Raw genomic sequence first — 18424 nt, forward strand, 5'->3', positions numbered from 1 at the left:
AAGTCATTGGCAGAGATGAGAGTAGACTTCAGCTCTCTTACTCCCAAGTCCAGTGCCCTATCCAGACACAGCAAGTTTGTCCCTAACTACTTCTCATTTTACTGTGCCAGTTTGCAGACAGCTGATCTTGCTCCAGACAGTGCTAGCGATCTCCTTTTCCATCTTACCAAGCAGCAAGAATCAGGGTTCCACATTCAACCTTCAATGACTTTTCCAGATCAGTTTTGTGTAGTTGACAAGCCATACTAGGATTTATCTGGCTGCAGCCCTGCTACTCCACTTGCTGATCTGACAACCTCAATGGGATGTTGCTTCTTGCAACATCACCGCTGCAAGATTCTACAACCATAACCTTATTAATTTTTTGCTGATAATGCATGAGGTAGAACACACTCTAGCTTCCTCTTTCAGAGATGTATCAGTTCCCTAGGTCTAAAGGCCTATGTTTGGTAGTAGATGGAACAGACATATCCGTCCCCTAGGTCTAAAAGTCTATGTTTGGCATTAAACAGATAGGAGTAAAAAACACACAGATGGCAAATATGTGGGTTATAATTTTTTTAAGAAGCACATTTATAGTTCTGACTACACCTCCTCTTTCATTCCAATGCTTTTCCCATCACTGTGGCAGACAAAGACTCCAAGCTGCTGCCTCATTTGAGGCCGAGGCCTCTGGGCTCCAATTCAAGCTATGCCACTTTTGAGCTAGCTTCTAACACTGGCTTGGAAATTGAATGAGTTACCATCTCTCAGCAAGATGGAGTAACAGGCCATTTTCCCAGTAATTTCAAACAAAACAAAGAAAGCAAGTCTAGAATATCTTGCTTGTTAGTTTTAGCCAGTCACATCAGCATTCCAAAGAAGTATGTTTAGTATGCTCAGCAGCACTGATGTAGTGGCAAAACTCACGAGCATGAACTGTACATCTTCTGTAGTACACTATGGAAATACTGAGGGAACAGGTATATTAAGAAAGGCCCTCGGCTAAATTCATGAATTTACTGCAACTCTAGAGAAAGTTAGCCTTTGAATGACATGTAGCATGAGTTCTAACTTCTAGTAGTTTAGGAAAAGTTGCATCCCAGTTATCCCTACATCCAGAATCGTTATATTATATAGTAGTGAACCTGGCAGCTCTGGGTCTAAAAGCATAAGCCTCTATTGCTGGAGAGAAAGGACCACTTAAAAGGCAGAAGCAGACTCAAAACCCACAATCTGTGGTCTAGGCCTACAGAGGGACAAAGCCGCACTGTGTTAGGTTGGGTTACAGTTGTGTCTTCTGAAATCCTGTAGTGTAGTCGTAAGCAATAGGTAGGGTCCTACCAAATTCATGGCCATAAAAAACACATCACGGACCATGAAATCTGCCCCCTTCCCCCATGAAATCTGATCTCTTGTGTGCTTTTACCCTATACTATACAGATTTCACAGGGGAGACCAGCATTTCTCAAATTGGGGATCCTGACCCAAAGGGGAATTGCAGGGGGGTCGCAAGGTTATTTTAGGGGGATCATGGTATTGCCACCTTACTTCTGTGCTGCCTTCAGAGCTGGGCAGCCGGAGAGTGGCGGCTGCTGGCCAGGTGCCCAGCTCTGAAGCCAGTGCCCCACAAGCAGCAGTGCAGACGTCAGGGCAACAATACCATATCATACTTCCTGTTGCGCTGCTACTGGGGGCAGCTCTGCCTTCAAAGTTGGGCTCCCGGCCAGCAGCCACTGCTCTCCAGCTGCCCAGCTCTGAAGACAACACTACCGCCTGCAGCAGCGCAGAAGTAAAGGTAGCAGTACCACAACCCCCCCCTTACAATAACCTTGAGGAAACCCCACCCACACTCCTTTTTGGGTCAGGACCCCTATAATTACAACACTCTGAAATTTCAGATTTTAATAGCTGAAATAATGAAATTTACAATTTTAAAAACCCTATGTCTGTGAAATTGACAAAAATTAACAGTGAGTTTGGTAGGACCCTAGCAATAGGTCTCATATATTAACAGACTTAGGACAAACACATTGTGTCAAAAGAACACGAATGCTATATTTATGATGTGTGTCTACAGTAACACTTTATCAACATATCTCCTATGCTACCATTATACCTTATGTCATCAGTAACAATATTGACCTTGATCACTAACATTGTGTCAACATTCCAAATAGTAATTTTAAGACTGAAATAACTGTTTATACAAAAATATGTTTCACCCCTCAACAAACATTCTTCCAATCTATTCATAGCAAAGACTTGCACATTTAATTTTATACCCTCAACTGTTCTAGGACATTTTTTAAAGGGATCCAAAGGAAATGTCAGACATTAAGACAATTTTTACTCAGATGGCAGTTCTTAAAATAGTCATAACTAATTGAGATTACATGTTATCACAACAAACTACCATAGACTATTCAAGCAATTCATAAACTATAATAAAATTCTGAAAACTGATCCTTTAGACACAGTCATAGATTCTCCTTTTTACTCATTAAGGTTGTGCCAGGATTACCATTTTAACTCTATCAGCACTCTTTTCCCCACTGTAGTTACAAGAGAATACTACACTACCTAAAGCCAAAACAAAAAACACCACTATCCATTGACTAGTGTGCATACTGTTAGTACCTACTCAGTTGATCAGTATATGATTAACAAATACCAAAGAAATTCCTTTATTAACACCACTTTCCTTACAATCCTCTGACTTCCTACTAACACTTCTTGCTACAGGTTTGCCCTCTTATAAGATTCCCCCCCACCCCCATAATGCCTTTTTGGAGCAAAGGCAAGCAGCTGCAGCCATAAAGCAACCATTTTACAACTGACAGCTGTTGGTTATATCTACCTCTTTTTCCAGCTAGTTAATACCTGCTATATTTTGTCCTTTTCTATAACTGATATGGCATCTTCTCACATGATTCCCAAATTGCCACTTTGAGATCATACATGAAACCAGAGACTTTATAGTGTGTTCTAGTGCCTAATGTTGGAGACTGAGAACTAGGGCTCTTGAATTCTATTCCTGATTGTGGCACTGATTCATTATATGATCTTGGATAAGTCACTTAACCTCGAGGCCTGCTTCATATGTAAAACGTGGGATAATAATTACAACAACATTTGGAATACCTTCAACCTCCATAACATTCATTCCACTCACCTCTCTAGTTCAGGGTTTGAATAATTCACAGTTAAAAGACAGTGTGTAATGGGGGAAGGTGTGAGTCCAACCTAGACCAAGAGGAAATTAAAGCCCTGGAAGGATAGTGTTGTTCTGGGGGGGAAGTTGTCTTTCCATTGATTTAAGGCACAAACTTTCATCTCCAAATAATCTCAGAATTTGTGTCCAACTGCTCAAACATTTAGAATTGACACATTAGCAGATTCAATCTTTGCAGAAGCACAACTGATGAGGAAAACATCCTGATCCATTTTATGATGCATATTTTGATATGCTAGCCTACTCTTTTATGTATGGATCTGTACTCTTTCCAGTATATTCACAGGGAGACCAACAGACCTACAGGTGTAAAAAGGCCAATGCTGTCCAGCCTCACTGTAAACTCAGACTATGTGACTTTCTGTGATACATAATTATTAAAAATACAAATTAAAACATTCAATATCAATTCCAAAACTAGGGAGGGACTTGAATGAAAAACTTGCACCCAGGGCACCCTGAAATTTGGGTAAACCTAGGTCTAAATGCTGCAGCATGGACTCATCTCTAGTTAATACCATGTATGCCACACCTAGAACCCACATTCACAGACCTGGAATCCTGAAAAAAAGTCCTCTCTATTTGGTCTCTAGTTAATAACTACCTCCAAAAACTGATTGATAAGGACTTGAGGGCTGCCTCCATGCACCAGGGCCATGGGAGTAGGAGTACAGCAGTAGAAAAGCTTGTTTTTAAAAAGGAGCCTTCTCATTTGACAGCAAGAGAAAAATGAACTCTTCTAAAAAGGGTTGTCTTTGTCAGGGAATCCAAGCCAGGCTTTTACCTAGGTAACTGATTCAGGGTATACTGTAATTACATTTTTTAAAATTACATTACAAATAAAATAAAATAAAATAAAAAATAGAAAAAGAATTCTGCCCTCTTGTGCATATGCATCATGAAGCACTCTTTAATTACATGATCACATTGTATTTTTCCATGAGACCTCTGCTTCACTAAGTGCACAAGATGGATGGTACTCACTGAAAATGTTTATTTTTGTCCTCATAATTCAATGTGTTGCCCATATCTTATTTACTGCACACCATCCCATCTCTGCTGTGAATATATTATTAATGCTCTCATTGATTTTTCTATAGTTTCTAAATGCTTCACCAACTGTAATGAATTTATCTCCACAACTCCACTGTGAGAGAAACATTACCCCCTTTTTATCGATATGGAACTGAGGCACAGAGAGATTAAGGCCAACATTTGCAAAAGTCCCCACTAATGCTGTATGCCCCATTTGAAACAGCTAGAGCCTTATTATTTAGGGTACTTAGCATTTTTGTGGTGTTTTATAATAAACATTAATTGTTCAAAACATTGTACAGACATTAACTATTAAATCTTCAGAACACTCCTGGAAAATGTGTGGATAAATATTAATCCCCTTTACAGATGGGGACACTAAGGGTGAAGTGACTTGACCACACCAGTCTCTGAATCACACCACTGGTTTCTTCTGCTTCACCAAATAAAATTCAGGCTCCTTGTCCTCAGCAAGGCCCTTCACAGCTCTGACCCCCTCTACCTGCCAGCTTGCCTCTTCCCAACTTGTATCCTCCTCACGCTTCTGTCAAGGACACCAGCTTTATTCACCTGTTTGTCAGCTTCTTCCACGCTGCCCCTTCTGCCTGGAAAGTGTTGCCCGCTGTAGGGCCCCTGTTTTTTCTCCTCTCCTTCAAATCTCTCCTGACAACCCATTTCTGCTGCGATGCCTGTGAGAAATCTACCAGTGGATGATGGCTGAGATGAGGGTCAGATGAGGAGAACTGGCATTTCATCTATAATAAAAATGCAAATCCATATATCTATTAAACCTGTCTGACTGTATCCCTCTCCCCACCCTTCGTGGGCCACTTGTCTTGAGCCTGTCAGCTCCTCAGGGTAGGGACCAACTGTGTCTGTACCACCTCCACTACAATAAAGCCCTGCCTCACTGGGAACCCTATAGCCTAGTGCACTGGCACGGGCAAGGTCCTGCGCAGGCGTACTGATACCAGCAGCGTCAGGAAGGCAGCAGATGTTGCGCTTGCGCACTGACATGTACAGCGCTTGTACCACCCACCTCAAGGCTATTAGGGCTAGACCAGCAAAGCAGCGCGCATGCGGGCTTGTGAACAAATGCCCTCCCGCCGCGGGTGGCGAGCGAGGTTGCGCATGCGTCGTGGTCCTGACAGCGCTAGGTCCTGCCGGTGCTGGGGGTAATCTCGCGAGAGCTCCTGGGAGGGCCGTAGCGGAAGCTGGAGGGGCTCTCGGGCGAAGCTGGGATCGGCGGGGCCGCTCGGAGCGGAGCCCCAGCGCCACACGGTGAGTGAGACGGGGAGGCCCTGCCGAGGGTGCCGGCACGCGGGGCTCGGACGGGCAGTGCGCCGCCTTCAGAGCCACCCCCCGGCCGTGGACTCCGGATCGGGGGCACAGGCGTTTCCCAGGGCCTCCGTCCCCCTCGACTGGGTGTGGGAGGTCAAGGCCCCTGCCCCGAGGGACCCTCTGCCGCTGCCCCGTGGCCCCCAGGGACCCTCTGCCGCTGCCCCCTAGTTTCTAGGGCCGTTGCCTCACGCACATGACCGCCCTGTCACTGGTCCGCTGAAACCCTCAGCGCTCTGGGAACCAGACCCTTCTTCTCTAGGAATTGATCCATTCCCAGTGCCGTGCCCGGCGGGGGCAGGGGGGAGGCTGACATCATAGGGCCATGCCTCTGGGCATTTTCGCCGTGGCTCCCTCCTTAGTCCCAGAGCTGCGGGCCTTATGCCTCTGCAGCTCCTGTCATCTCTTAATTACAGCTAGAAGCTTCTCATTGGAGCAGGGATTTAATTGAAAGCAGCAAGGTTGGTTCCAACCCAAGTAACAGATGCAAATATTGTCCTGTTTTTTTTTTCATCTCCTAGTTCCAGATGAATTACCGGAAAGATGAACCCTACTGCCAGTTCAGTACTCTTCTGAGGGTGGAACTGGTTTGGGAGGGAAATCGTTGGCCAGTCTCCCTATAGCAATATGTAGGCTTGCTGAGTGTTGTAGTTTGCCCTATCTTATCTTGGGTGCATGGCCCATTTTTGATATTCAGTTAGGACTCCATGTGATTTCAAACCAGTTCTGAGGAAAAAATGTTATGGGAAGGTGGTGGGCTGGAAGGTGTGAATGTTTACCACGTCTGTCTTTGGGGTGGAGGTAGGGAGAGGTATTTTAGATTTTTCTCTTTTTTGTCCATGTGGTATTGGTGTGTTTTTTTTGTTTTGTTTTTTTTGAGGGAGGGAAGGGGTGTTGTGGTGTTTTGTCACTTCCTGGTTGAGGTCTGTGGGTGTGGGTTGTTTTTTTTTTTTTCATACAGTTTTAATAAGCAGGTCATATACCTTGTCTTAAGTGAATTGTTTGTGAAACTCCTAGAAGGTGAGGAAGTCACACAGAGGTTTCAGTTATGGAGTAAGGTAAATAATGTAACATACTCAGCAAATAAAAGAGCAAAATATAGAGAGAGGGAGTTCATCCCCTGTTTGGGAAATGATTGAACACTTAACAGCCAGGGAGCAAAAATTGTGAGTGGGGAACATCTTAGCTTTCTCCTACAAACAAATTGCTACCTGTATATACTCATTTCTAAGCAAACCTCTTGGCGTTCAAAATTTTGCACAAAACAGATGGTTATTGAATCCCTTTAATTTTGTCTCTTAAGATGACATCATCTTGTATTAAAGTATTTTAGAATACTAGGTGATTTTTTAAGTAGTTATTTTGCACTTGATTTAACAGTAATGTCAATTGGGGGAAAAAATGAGGAAGCTGCAGAAAAAGAGGACCTGTCACAAATGCCCTCCCGCCAGGATGGCATGAAAGGCTGTGCATGCATTGTGGCCCTGACAATGCTAGTCCTTGCTAATGCTGGGGGCAGTCTTGCAAGAGCTGCTGTTAGGGCTGTAACAGAAGCCAGAGGAGCTCTCAGGAGAAGCTGAGATCACTAGGGCTGCTTGGAGTGGAGCCCCACCACCCCCCGGTGAGCAGGAGGGGAGACGGGGAGGATCACCTGTTGAGGTGATCACATGTGTGATGGGGTCTATCGAAAAAGCAATATAAGAGCATATGAAATGGCCATACTGGGTCAGACCAGTGGTCCGTCTAACATGATATCCTGTCTTCTGACAGTGGCCCATGCTAATGCCAGGTACTTCAGAGGGAATGAAGAGAATGAGGCCATGTCTACATCTAAAATTTTGCAGCGCTGGTTGTTACAGCTGTATTAGTACAGCTGTGTAGGGCCAGCGCTGCAGAGTGGCCACACTTACAGCAACCAGCGCTGCAAGTGGTGTTAGATGTGGCCACACTGCAGCGCTGTTGGGCGGCTTCAAGGGGGGTTTGGGGAACGCGAGAGCAAACCGGGAAAGGAGACCAGCTTCGCCGCGGTTTGCTCTCGCGTTCCCCGAACCACCCTGCAAACCGCAGGGAAGGAGACCTGCTTGCTCGGGGGTTCGGGGAACGAGAGAGCAAACCGGGAAAGGAGACCAGCTTCGCCGCGGTTTGCTCTCGCGTTCCTCGAACCACTCTGCAAACCGCAGGGAAGGAGACCTGCTTGTTCGGGGAACGAGAGAGCAAACCGGGAAAGGAGACCAGCTTCGCCGCGGTTTGCTCTCGCGTTCCCCGAACCACCCTGCAAACCGCAGGGAAGAGACCTGCTTGCTCGGGGGTTCGGGGAACGAGAGAGCAAACCGGGAAATGAGACCAGCTTCGCCGCGGTTTGCTCTCGCGTTCCCCGAACCACCCTGCAAACTGCAGGGAAGGAGACCTGCTTGCTCGGGGTTCGGGGAACGCGAGAGCAAACCGCAGGGAAGGAGACCTGCTTGTTCGGGGAACGCGAGAGCAAACCGCGGCGAAGCTGGTCTCCTTTCCCAGTTTGCTCTCTCGTTCCCCGAACCACCCTGCAAACCGCAGGGAAGGAGACCTGCTTGCTCGGGGTTCGGGGAACGCGAGAGCAAGCCGTGGAAGGAGACCAGCTTGATTACCAGAGGTCAAGAAAAGCGCTGGTAAGTGATTACACTTGATTACCAGCGCTGGATCACCAGCGCTGGATCCTCTACACCCGAGACAAAACGGGAGTACGGCCAGCGCTGCAAACAGGGAGTTGCAGCGCTGGTGTGCCCTGCAGATGTGTACACCTCCTAAGTTGCAGCGCTGTAACTCCCTCACCAGCGCTGCAACTTTCTGATGTAGACAAGCCCTAAGGCAATTTATCAAGTGATCCACCCCCTGTTGTCCAGTCCCAGCTTCTAGCAGTCAGCGAAAAACGGAAGCTTATTTAAGGCTGAAAATGTGGTGTGATCAGTTCTCTGACGAAGCATCCTTGGGACAACTGAAGTACCAGGAAGAGAGTTAGGGAATGATTGATAGAGGTCTATAAAATCATGACTGGTGTGGAGAAAGTAAATAAGAAAGTGTTATTTACCTCCTTCTCATAACACAAGAATTGAGGATCACTAAATGAAATTAACAGCAGCAGGCTTAAAACAAAAGAAGTATTTTTTCACATGACACACAGTCAACCTGTGGAACTCCTTTTCAGAGGATATTGTGAAGGCCAAGACTATAACAGGATTAAAAAAAGAACTAGATTCATTCATGGAGGATAGGTCAATCAATGGCCATTAGCTAGGATGGGCAGAGATGGTGTCCCTAGCCTCTGTTTGCCATAAGCTGGGGATGCGAGATGGATCACTTAATGATTACCTGTTCTGTTCATTCCCTCTGTGCACCTGACATTGGCCACTGTCAGAAGACAGGATATTGGACTAGATAGATATTCAGATAAATCTCACCCAAGTCATGAACGCTAGGTAGCAACTAGCATTGGCGGGCTGCCTAGAGACCTCTTTCGTTGAGTTCTGTCATTCAAAATAAAGGTGGTGTCACCTTGCAACAGTCAACATGTATGTTATTTGCAGTGTAGTTGTAGCGTGTCAGTCCCAGGGCATAGGCAGGGTGGGTGAGATATATCTTCTATTGGACCAACTTCTGTTGATGAGAGAGACAAGCTTTCAAGCCATACAGAGCTATTTTTCAGGTCTGGAAAAGGTATTCCAAATGTGTCAGCTACATGCAAGATGGAACAGATTGTTTAGCATAAGAAGTTAACACATATTTTAAGATAGTGCTTCTGAACCAGGGGAACGCATACCCCTGATGGGTACATAGAGGTCTTCCGGGAGTACATCAGCTCATCTAGATATTTGCTTAGTTTTACAACTGTCTACATAAAAAGCACTAGTGAAGTCAGTAGAAACAGTAGACAATGACTTGTTTATACTGCTCTATATACTGTACACTGAAATGTAAGCACAATATTTATATTCCAATTGATTTATTTTAAATTATATAGTAGCAATGAGAAAGTAAGCAATTTTTCAGTAATAGTGTGCTGTGACACTTTGGTATTTTATGTCTGGTTTTTAAGCAAGTAGTTTGAAGTGAGTGAAATTTGGGGGTACGCAAGACCAGTCAGACTCCTGAAACAGGTACAGTAGTCTGGAATGGTTGAGAGCCACTGCCTTAGAACAATGGTTCTCAACTTTTCAGTTCTCAGGCAAATACCTAGATGAGTCGATGTACCCCCTGGAAGACCTCTGTGTAGCCCCAGGGGTATGGATACCCCTGGTTGAGAACCGCTGCCTTCGAATATGTCCTAACTACTTATGCTAAACAACCTGTTCCATCTTGCATTTAGCTGTGACGCTAAGGCAGCATTTCTCAAATGTGGCTACCAGGGGCTTTTCTTGTGGCCACAGCCTCCTGGACAGTGATTGGGGGCAGGGGTGGGTCCTGGGACCGCTAGGAAGGGTTGGGCCCTGCTTCCCTTTGGAGCCACAAACACTGGAGGAACAGTCAGTCAGTGTGAGTTGCCCACCTTCCCAGGGGCGGTGGGGCTCAGACTTCTGGTTTCTGCCCTGGGATGGCAGGTGGCAAGCTCCAGCTGTGCGGCGGTGGGCTCTGGCCATGGGCTCCGTCTGCGGGGCTTTATCTGCACAGTGGCATTCTCCTTCTCCTGGCTGCTGGGCTTTGGGGTCTGGCTCCAGCACCAGGCTCACCACCCCCCTCATTGCCCCTGGCCCCTGCTACCTCCCTACCCACTTCCTCATCCAAGGCTTAATTTGTCCCCCTACTTGCCAGGGCTGAGTAGGTCCGCTGTGAAAAGTGATATTTGTATGTTTGTTAATATCACTTTTCACTGCCTCCCAGCTAGTTAACAAATTTGCTTCTGTGAAAAGTGATATTAACAAACATACAAGTAACACTTTTCACAGAAGCAGACTTACTAGCTAGCAAGTATTAAAAAAAAAAATGCAACCAAAAAAAAAGCAAAAGAAACAACAAAAAAGACAAAAACATGCAAAGCACTTTATTTGTGTTTCTACTCTGTTTAGGTCCAGTAAAGACTAGAGATAACTGTATGTTATTTTTATTACTGAGTCTGCGAAAAACTCAAACCCCTACATACATAAATTATTATGATTCTGAGGCTACAAAAAAAATTGTTATAAGAACCCGTGTGCTAAGGGACCATAGAATTATAGAACTGAAAAGGACCTCGAAAGGTCATCTAGTCCAGTCTCCTGCACTCAAGGCAAGACTAAGTATTATCTAGACCATCCCTGACAGGTGTTTGTCCAACCTGCTCTTAAAAATCACTGATTATGGAGATTCCACAGCCTCCCTAGGCAATTTATTCCAGTGCTAAACTACCCCAACAGGAAGTTTTTCCTAATGTCCACTCAAAGTAGAGCGGCCTGTTAACACCCGTGTAGTTGTACGATAAAAAGGGGGGAGTTAGTGGGTTATAGATTGTTTTAATAGGCCATAAATCCAGTGTCTCTGTTCAGTCCATGTTTTTTAATGTCTAGCAAAGTTATGACTTTAACCTCCCTGGCTTGTCTTTTGCAAGTGTTGTGCAGGTTTCCATTGAGAATGAGGACTGATAGATCAGACACAAAGTGATCACTTTTTGAGAAGTGTTCACCCACAGGTGATAGGATGTTTTTGTCTTTCCTGTGAGTTCATTCGAAAATGTAGTTATTGGCTGGTTTCACCCAGATAATTGTTGAGCATTTAGTGCACTGAATGAGATATACCACGTATTGTGGTAAGCATGTATAGGATCCATGCATCTTGAAAGATTTGTGGGGGTGGAGCATGATGATCATTGTACTAGTGGGGATATGTCTGCAGCTTTTGTATCTTGTTCTGGCGGGGGCTGGTGCCATTTTGAGTTGGTGTGGTTTGCTTGTGGGGAGCTTGCTTCTGATGATGAGCTTGGGGGGGTTATTTGAAGATCAGAAGTGAGGGTTCAGTAAAGATTTTTGTTAAGGTTGGGGTTCCCATCAATTATGGGTTATAGTTTGATACTACGTATGGGTTATATAGTGGGGTGGTAGGTGACAACTAAGGGTGAGCAGTCAAATGGGATTTAATTTCTGTATTAAAGCAGCTTCTCTTGGGGTATTTGGGAATGGACCAGAGACCAAGAAAAAGGGGTGCACATTTTAAGGGGCGTCAGTCCATTTGATTTACTTTTTGATGGGTTGGTGTGTCAAAAGACCTTAGGCCAGGTGTGCACTAGAAACTTTTACTGATATAGAAAATGTTGCTTAGCCATGTAATCTTGCTGTTTGTGGAGGTTTTCTAATGACATTTCTAAATGGCAAACTTTTTCTAGGGTGGCGTAGGCTAATTTGCTTTGATTCTGCCCTGCGTTAGGAAAATTATTATGCCCTTGGGTGTAGGGATGTAAATAGCAGTTTAAAAGAAAGTAACTGTGTAACCATTTTATGTGGGGCCCTGCTGCTGAGGCGCAGGCACGCCAGGCGCAAGGATGCTGGCTGCCGCACCCTGGGACAGCAGCAGAGTCCTGGGCTCTGGCTGGCAGCAGAGTTTAATTGTTAAGCATCAGTCTTAACGGTTTCAGTTATCAGTTAACTGGTTAAACTTTTACATCTTTACTTGGGTGTAGTCCCAGCTATATATACACGGGTCACTCATGTCTGTCTTTCCTTCTATGTTTTCACAGAATGCATAGGCACTGGCATCCTTCGGGCCTGGGGCAAGGGGCATTCAACCTCCCTGCTCTGCCCCCACCCCACCCCTTCCCGTGCAGTTCTGCCCCTTCCCCTGAGTGTGCCCTGTTTCCGCTTCTCCCCCTTCCTTCCAGTGCCTCCTGGACACTGTGAAATATCTGATTGCAGTGGGCAGGAGGCACTGGGGAGTAGGTGGGGATCTGGCTGCCAGTGGGTGCTAAGCACCTGATAACTTTTTTCCCCTCAAATGAACTTGTACAGGAAAGTAGTAAAGGACAAAAAACGCCATACCACCAATGGGTGAACAGTTCATAAAGCGATCACTCTCTATCTTATCTCACAGTCCTCTTCCTCGAAGGAAACCTACACAACACCTGCAAAAGATGAGCCTGGGAGTGTAAATTCATAACTTTGCTAGATACTAAAAATCATGGACTGAACAGAAACACTGAATCTATGGTTTGTTACAACAATCTGTAACCCACTTAATTCTCCACACAGCCTCTTTTTTCCCCACCCCTCACCCACCCATGACTAGAGAAATGTTAACTGGGCACTTCTCCTTGAATGGTCCCTTGAAATAGTTTAGCATAAGCAATTAACATATCTTTTTTATCTTGTGGAGAGTGTACAGATAAATACCTTTCTCAGATCTGCAGAAGAGTTCAGAGTAACTCACAAGCTTGTCTCTCTCACCAACAAAAGTCAGGAGTGCTGGGACAATTTTTATAATGGGGGTGCTGAGACCATTGAACCAAACTATAAATCCTGTATGTAATGGAAACCACTTAAAGCCAGGGGGTGCAGCAGCAACCCTAGTTTCAGCACCTATGACAAAAGTTGATCCAATAGAAGATACTACCTCACCCACCTTGTCTCTCTGATATCCTGGGGCCAACATAGCTGCAACCCTGCAGCTAGCTCATATGAGCAGAGAAGGTTCTGCTCTCTGTAAGAGTGATGCCTGAAGGGTGAAAAGGGGTGTGTGCGTGGGCTGCTCTTAAGGGAGAGACTTTCACTAGCGGGATAAGAGCATCAAGGCAGGGTGCCCCCCTCCCGTGTGCTGTCTGTGTGTTTCCCCCCAGCAGCCTCCCCACAGCCTGAGGTGCAGCCGGAATATGGGGCCGCATGGCAGGGAGGGCGCTGTGGGAAGTGCCTGCTTTTGCTGTGGCGTGGTGTAGTGGGTTTTAATGGGGGCTCAAGGGCTGGGTTAGTTCCCCGTCCTCCCCGCACGTTGGAGTGGGGGAGCCTGCACTGTGCCCTCTGCACTGCAGGCATCGCTGCTGCTATTGGCCACAGCGTGTGTCACTCGGTGCTGCCTGGCTGAGCCCCGAGCTGAGAAGGAAGCGGCAGAAAGAGGAAGCGGCAGCCGGGCCTGGGTCAGGGGGAGGGAGAGGCGCTGGGCGCGGCCCCTGCCATCCCTCCGTGCCGCAGTTCCCCTAATGATCAGTCTCTTCCTCCTCCTCCTCCAATAGGGCAGATCGTCCCGGGCTCTCCCTTGCATGTGCTAGACGGAGCCCGAGTCCCTGCAGCAGCCGGACAGAGGGAGGGCTGAGCCGGGAGCCCCCGGAGGAGGAGAGGAGGCTTCAGGGAGAGCTCCCTTCCCACCCCCCGCACTGCTGTACGCTGAGCAGCCCCAGCATGGAAGCCATCGCCAAATACGATTTCAAAGCCACTGCAGACGATGAGCTGAGCTTCAAACGGGGGGATGTCCTCAAGGTAAGTGCAGGGGAAGGGATCAGCGATACCTCGCCTTTCCACTCTTTTCCGGAGATAGTCGGTCCTCAGCATCTTTTGAGTCTCCACCCCTTTCCCCCCCATTCGCCCCCATATCCTCTCCTGTCTCTCTCTTTCCCCCCGTCCACTGCGAGCCATTCTACACTGCGAGCCATTCTAACCCCTTTGATTGCAAAGGACAGAGTTTACAATTGTTGTTTGTTCAGTTTATAATCAACAGCATCTTCCGTCTTTTCAGATTGTTTAACAGCTGAGAGCTAGCTGTACCATAGACAGTATCAGGTAAATGTGAAGTACTGAACACACATTATTAATTGGATTATTTTTTACAAGATAAACATTTAAAGTAATTGACACCAATTTAGTGTTTCTTTCCTTTGCCTCCTGCCAGAAATTTTTGCATTAAAGAATAATTAGATGATCTTTTGTCACCACACTTGTCAAATATTGATACTGAATTTTATCTTGTGTTGATAAACTTCAGTGATTAAATCTGCAACTCTGAGTATTTAATGGAACTCTGAAGCTGTAAGTGAATGCCTTAGGTGGATTAGATAGGTTTTGTGTGTAGATTTTTCTCAATATACCAAAGACCTTTGAGTCCCCTCCAGCTTGGCAGCATAAAGTTATCTGTTCGCTTTTAAAAAATATTTATGTGCTTAAAACTGAAGAAGGATCCAAAAATAACAAACAAAGAATGTAGCCAACAAAAACAGAAAATGTGTTTTTTATAACAGATTATAATGCATGGGTTTTATAAAGATTCTAAGCTACAGTTTCTTCAAAATAACTAAAAAAAAGTCTAGTGTTGTATTGTTCGCATAAGTTATTTTTTTTCTATAGTTAATGTCTCCATGTTTGTTATCAATATAAAACAAGATGGATCTTTTTTCTTCCAAGCAATTGAGCCTTTAGCAATTTGGCTTTAAAAAGTTTTAAGTCCAGATTTTTACTCTCCAACAGGAACCTTCAGGTAGAACGTTGATAATTAAACACATCATTAAACCTCAATCCCACAAAGATTTAAGCAAATAAGTAACTTTGTGCATGTGAATATTCTTCATTGGGACTGTTTACCTGCATAAAGTTACAAACATGTTTAATTTTTTCTGAGCTGAGGCCTAAGAAATAGCAGCTCATTCAAGGAGTAGTGAAGAGTAGGCTCTTTTACAGGCAGACTTTAGGCAGACTGGAATTTGAATACTTAATTGATAGACATGCAAGAAATGCATGGATTGTGCAGTCACCTTAGTATTTTTATCATAACCCATGATTTCCTGAGTGTATTAGAGAAATGGACTGAAATTTAGTTTAGTGTCTTAGAAAAGGAGTTTCTTACTTATCTTAGGTGAGAGGGCAATCAATTAAATTAAATGTATGGTGGTTACAAAAAAATCCATTTTGGGGTGGTTCTCTTGCAGTTATGTAAACCAAAATGGCTTTGACTTTGCACAGTCACATCTCTTACCCACAAATTGCATTAGAATTTATACACCTTAATTACATTATTTATGTGTTACTGCAATAGCTTCATCCATTGTTGCTACAACTATGTGTTCAGAATAGTGTCAGCTTGAGCCTTTTTAGATGTTGAATTTTAGACCCATTGTGGAAGTGTAACCATCAGATTTTTAAATGTTTACACTGAGCCTAATGTTTAAATTTGCTAACCTGAGCTATAGTCTGTTGGTTTGTGTTTAGTATCTTGCCTTGGCTTTGTGTACTATATTTGAAACGGCACAATTCAGGTTAAAAATTGTAGAAAAAATCTGTAAGACTTGTAGAAAATGCTGACCAGGAAGGAAAACTGAAGTGCACATGTACCATACTTAAATATTTTTTTTGGTTTGAAATGTACTTTTGGTTATTTTAATCTGGTTCAGTCTAGATGTTTGGGTTTGGTTAAGGGTATGAAAAAATGGATGACAGAGAGAGAACTACCACATGTTCAAAAGATTCTTCCTTCTGTAACAGCACCATAGTAAAGAGATGAAGCAGGATATTTTTAGAGAGTTTTTTTTTGTTTAAACTAGAAAAATTAGTACCTATATTACATCTGCTGATATTGGTACTATACTAATGTATACAGGACTCAGGCACTCTTACTACCATCTCATAATTATTATTTTTGTCAGATTGTGGCAAAAATCTGAGCCTTACACTCTTGCTACCACATTCTGGCAATAGACCAGCTGCATATGAGTACTAATTTTTCTAGCATAACCAAGGCTGACATTGAGAGAGTCCTTTCAACCCTCAAACTGTATCTCTGGTTCCAGCTCAGATACCTTTTTATATTATGACGTAACCGTAATGATTCTGTTACTGGAAAGGTGATATTGACTAAACTTAAAGGAAGTGTTTGCCTGTAGTTTCCTGGTCTTAAGTTCATTTCTTTATACAGCACTTGAATGTAAATGTGAACATGAATGATACTCAGCACTACTGTAATAAATAATTAAGGCTTGCAGAGCTTTTGTACAGAGGTGAAAACTATTTTCATTCACAGAGAGTAAACTGAGGCTCAGATAAGTTGACTTGCTCATGGTACACACAAACCCAGGAATAGAACCCAAGAGCCCTGGCTTCCAGTCAGTTATTCTGACGACACCCACCTCGATGCACCACGGTGAGAGTAGTTCTGGTGTTCAGAACTATTGTTCAGAACAAAAATTCCCAGGTGCCAGCAGCAGTGTGAGATTGTATAAGTCACTTCACTCAGAACTGTTTGTGGCACATCTGGATGAGGACATTCAGAGTGACTAGTGCATCTGGGCTGTGGAAGTAACTTGTGCTAAGCACACTAAATCTGTTAGCACATCTGTCTTGGTTGAGAGATCTGTGATAATCTCAGCAGATTCTGGCTGAACTCCTCCTTTCCCCATTGTCATGGCTAGTAGCGATCTATCCTGAAACCAGGTCAGTCTTAAGTGCATATAAATGAGTAAGGGGGGAATAAACAGTAATACATGGTGCAAATCTAATGCACTCCCAGAAGAAGGTATTTCTCACTCTTCACATGTCTCTGCTTTACAAAATTGAGGGTGTTGAGAAAAAGTACATATTCTGCAAGCAAATACATACCTCTTTTCTTACATCTTTCCGTGACTTGCCATAATTAGATACCTACTTTGAAACAATGGTGAACATAACCCTCTGATGGCATGTGTGACTTAGAATGCTGTACAGAGAACTGTGAAAGCTTTGTACCATGTTAAGGAATGAAGCTAAATCTAAAATATGTAATTACCACTGCTTGTACTTTCCTTTCCCTCCTCACAGAGAACATCATGAAAGATTCATGTTGTCTAACTTCATCTGATTTCAGCAGATAACTTGCCTATGATGTCATGGTACCATTACTGCAGTATACCCACATATTCTGGACTTGATTGACTAGCATTTGAACTGTAGCCATTAAGCTGCTTGTTAGTAATCTTGTGGCTATGCTCCAAAAGTGAGTGAAGATAATTGACTTTTGACTTGCAACTCTAAAACAGCTGAGTGAAGAGGAAAAGTGCTTGGCCTTTTCCTTTGTAGGCACTTTATGATAAAAAGTTTTGTATGATTTTGTTGTTGTGGCAGTTCACTGGATTCTCAGTCTTTTGTCAGATGATTCTACAGCAGTGGTATTACCGTGCAGGAGATTCAAGTTGACATCTATCTCTAGACTTGATCTTTGGGCAAATGGAGCTTGGAATTTATTCAGTCTGCCCCAGAAAAAGGAAGGGGTGCTATTTCCACACAGTGTCCATCCCGTGTCCCTTATGATTTGCTTCTCAGTCATTGACTGTAGCTGTATGCAAGACCACCTTTCTGTCCATATTCTGGTTATTGCTGTATGGAAAAAGGTGTTGGTAAATGGCATTCTCTGAAAAAAGTGAAGAAAACTGGAAGGTTCATGGTTTCCACGCCCCCGCCCCCGTCCCCAAATTAAAAAAAACACAACCCCCCCCCAAACCAACCCCACATTCAGATCCAAGAGGATCCCAGTTCTAAATACACTGCTCTGGCTATTTTATGCTTTTGTGTCTGAATGCATATAGACTTCCTCTTCACATGCTCTCTGGTGTCATTAGGACCAGTTACTCTCAATCTGTGCCTATATTCACTGAGTCTAAGACTTAAATTCCTGATAAAAGAATGTATTTCTGGTGGCTTCTGGTTTTGTTGGCCTGTGTGCCAGCTGGCAAGTATCCAGACCTAAAGTGTGCTGATGCTTGCTTTTGGTTTGGCAGTGGGGTGGGGAGAAGAGAAGAAATTGTCCAAAGATTCCGCTAGCCAAAGCTAGGCTCTTTTCTTCTTCTTACTCTGTTTAAAATATGCAGCTACTGCAATAATTATGTTTTATTTCCAATGTATAAAAATATCCATAGGCACCAATCCAATACTCTGTTTGTTCCATATATTAAAAACA

General features: G+C 44.2%; 2 protein-coding genes across 5 annotated transcripts in view; one reads left to right on the forward strand and one right to left on the reverse strand.

Moving 5' to 3' along the window:
- The window catches only part of TMEM94 (transmembrane protein 94), a 97287-nt gene extending 92348 nt beyond the window's left edge, over nucleotides 1–4939 (reverse strand). For all 4 annotated transcript variants that reach the window (XM_030534300.1, XM_030534299.1, XM_030534304.1 and 1 more), the window contains exon 1: nucleotides 4820–4939. In XM_030534300.1, the coding sequence (XP_030390160.1) occupies nucleotides 4820–4924 (105 nt within the window). In that variant the 5' untranslated portion in view covers nucleotides 4925–4939. The remainder of the gene's footprint in view (nucleotides 1–4819) is intronic.
- Nucleotides 4940–5423: 484 nt separating this feature from the next.
- GRB2 (growth factor receptor bound protein 2) overlaps nucleotides 5424–18424 on the forward strand; it is a 66414-nt gene continuing 53413 nt past the window's right edge. The window contains exons 1-2 of the mRNA XM_030534310.1: nucleotides 5424–5530; nucleotides 13746–13989. Coding sequence (XP_030390170.1) covers nucleotides 13912–13989 — 78 coding nt within the window. The 5' untranslated portion in view covers nucleotides 5424–5530; nucleotides 13746–13911. The remainder of the gene's footprint in view (nucleotides 5531–13745; nucleotides 13990–18424) is intronic.

This window comes from Gopherus evgoodei, chromosome 15, assembly GCF_007399415.2.
Source record: "Gopherus evgoodei ecotype Sinaloan lineage chromosome 15, rGopEvg1_v1.p, whole genome shotgun sequence".
Classification (NCBI taxonomy): domain Eukaryota; kingdom Metazoa; phylum Chordata; order Testudines; family Testudinidae; genus Gopherus; species Gopherus evgoodei.